Genomic DNA, 1,902 nt, shown 5'->3' with positions numbered 1-1,902 from the left:
CACAAGAACGACGGACCGGCGGGAGGAGGCAGCACCGATGAGAAGGCACGGCGCCGGCCACCGGCGGAGCCCAGCCACGCTGCGCTCTGGGCGGGGACGGCCACCGTGGGCGGATCCGAGGCAGCGCGGGGCAAGGAGGGGAGGGGAGGGGCCGGGGCCGGCCGCCGGCGGGAGGAGAGGAGGGGAGGGAGCCGGCCGCCGGCGGGAGGAGAGGAGGGGAGGGAGCCGGCCGCCGGTGGGAGGAGAGGAGGTGGCGGATCCAGGGCGGCGCGGGACAAGGAGGGGAGGGGCTGGGGCCGGCCGCCGGCGGGAGGAGAGGAGGGGAGGGGCCGGGGCAAGGAGTGGAGGGGGCCGGGGCCGGCCGTCGGTAGGAGGAGAGGAGGGGAGGGGCCGGCCGTCGGCCGGAGGAGAGGAGGCGAGGGGCCGGCCGCCGGCGGGAGGTAGTGAGAGGGGGCGGGGGCAGGGGAGAGGAGGGCCGAGCAGGCGCGAGCGCGTGCCTGCGGCAGCCGGCGGGTTAGGGTTAGGACTTCTTTGTTTTTTTATTTATCGCGTGCATATATTTTTCTGTGCGTACATATATTTTTTCTGTGCGTTTTAAAGCACCGACAGAATAAATTACGTTTTTTTATGAGTGCTGCTTTTTTCGTGTGTGTATTGTCACGCACAGAAAAATCATACAATTATTATGTGGATTTTCGTATTTTTCTGTCGGGATATTTTGAAACCGACAAAAAAATCGTAATTTTTTTGTGCGTATCAAAAAAACGCACAGAAAATTTTTTCACCCATAGAACAATTCGAGTTTCTAGTAGTGTCGGTTTGACTTACTTACAAGCTGATATAGCTCTTGGTCCAAAAACAAAGTTTGTTCTATAACACTCAAACTTTAACTTTTATTTAAGGTGCAACTCCATGCAAGCAATGTAAGCCACAGTTCAAAATAAGTCAAAGTAGCATCACGGTAAAACTTAAATTAGAGTTTTAGACTGATTGAGGTATTTTCTTGACTTCTGCTCAACACAAACCCTTCATGACTTTTGTTGTAGAGTTAAATTAGAGTCATTTGGGCAAGGTAGCAAGGTTTGGTCAACATCTCATATCCCCATTTACTTAATAAAGGAATCCAAGAAAGATTATAACTTATCATTTCATGTGACTTCTTGATTCCAAACTTCATGAAACTTTTTCACTGGTTAAGATGGATGCATGTTGATGTAATGTATATGAAATAAGCATGTTTCACATTACTCTTGCATAATCTTAGCAAGGGTCAACATGTAAGTAAGGGTGTGTTGTCCAAGTTTATGTTGGAGCTCACTCTTGTAAATTTGATCTTGACACCTTCATCATCACTTAAAATGTCATATTTGAGCTCAAACCCATTGCTTAACTGGTGACAAACACCTGGGGTGTTACCGCGACCCACCTTCTATGACCACAACCACATTGTTACTGGTGTGTCATAGAATGGGTTAGTCATATAAGGTCCTATCTCGAGGACGCCTCCGGCGAGGTGGCGGTGGACCAACAAACCCACCGTGCGGTTGCGGATGCGGATGGAGCGGACACGACCTCTCGATGCGACGTGAATAGAAAGAAACGTGAATCATTATTTTCTCATAACCAGTGGTAGGTGGATAATTTTTTTCAAAGTTGTCCACCTCTAAAGCCAGTGAAAGCAGGGGTGGAGATGCTTTTGGATTTGTATTGCAGTAAAAGGTGCTTTTGGGCAAAAGCACCTATGGCTTTTGGGCTCTTTGATTGGCTTTTGGCTTTTGCAAATTCAGGTTGGAAAGCCCAACCAAACATGGCTGCAAATGAAAAGTGTCAACAAAAAATTATATTTTACAGCCACGTACAACCAACTTTCTTTTGAGAGGCACGTACAACTAACTTAAATAG

General features: G+C 49.2%; 1 protein-coding gene across 1 annotated transcript in view; it reads left to right on the top strand.

Moving 5' to 3' along the window:
- The window catches only part of LOC136504009 (uncharacterized), a 25,097-nt gene extending 24,653 nt beyond the window's left edge, over positions 1-444 (top strand). Inside the window, exon 3 of the mRNA XM_066498905.1 lies at positions 7-444. Coding sequence (XP_066355002.1) covers positions 7-444 — 438 coding nt within the window. The remainder of the gene's footprint in view (positions 1-6) is intronic.
- Positions 445-1,902: the final 1,458 nt, after the last annotated feature.

Source organism: Miscanthus floridulus, chromosome 14 (genome assembly GCF_019320115.1).
Source record: "Miscanthus floridulus cultivar M001 chromosome 14, ASM1932011v1, whole genome shotgun sequence".
NCBI classification, from domain to species: Eukaryota; Viridiplantae; Streptophyta; class Magnoliopsida; order Poales; family Poaceae; genus Miscanthus; species Miscanthus floridulus.
Note: the sequence above shows the minus strand (reverse complement) of the source record. Positions and strands in the feature narration are given on the sequence as shown.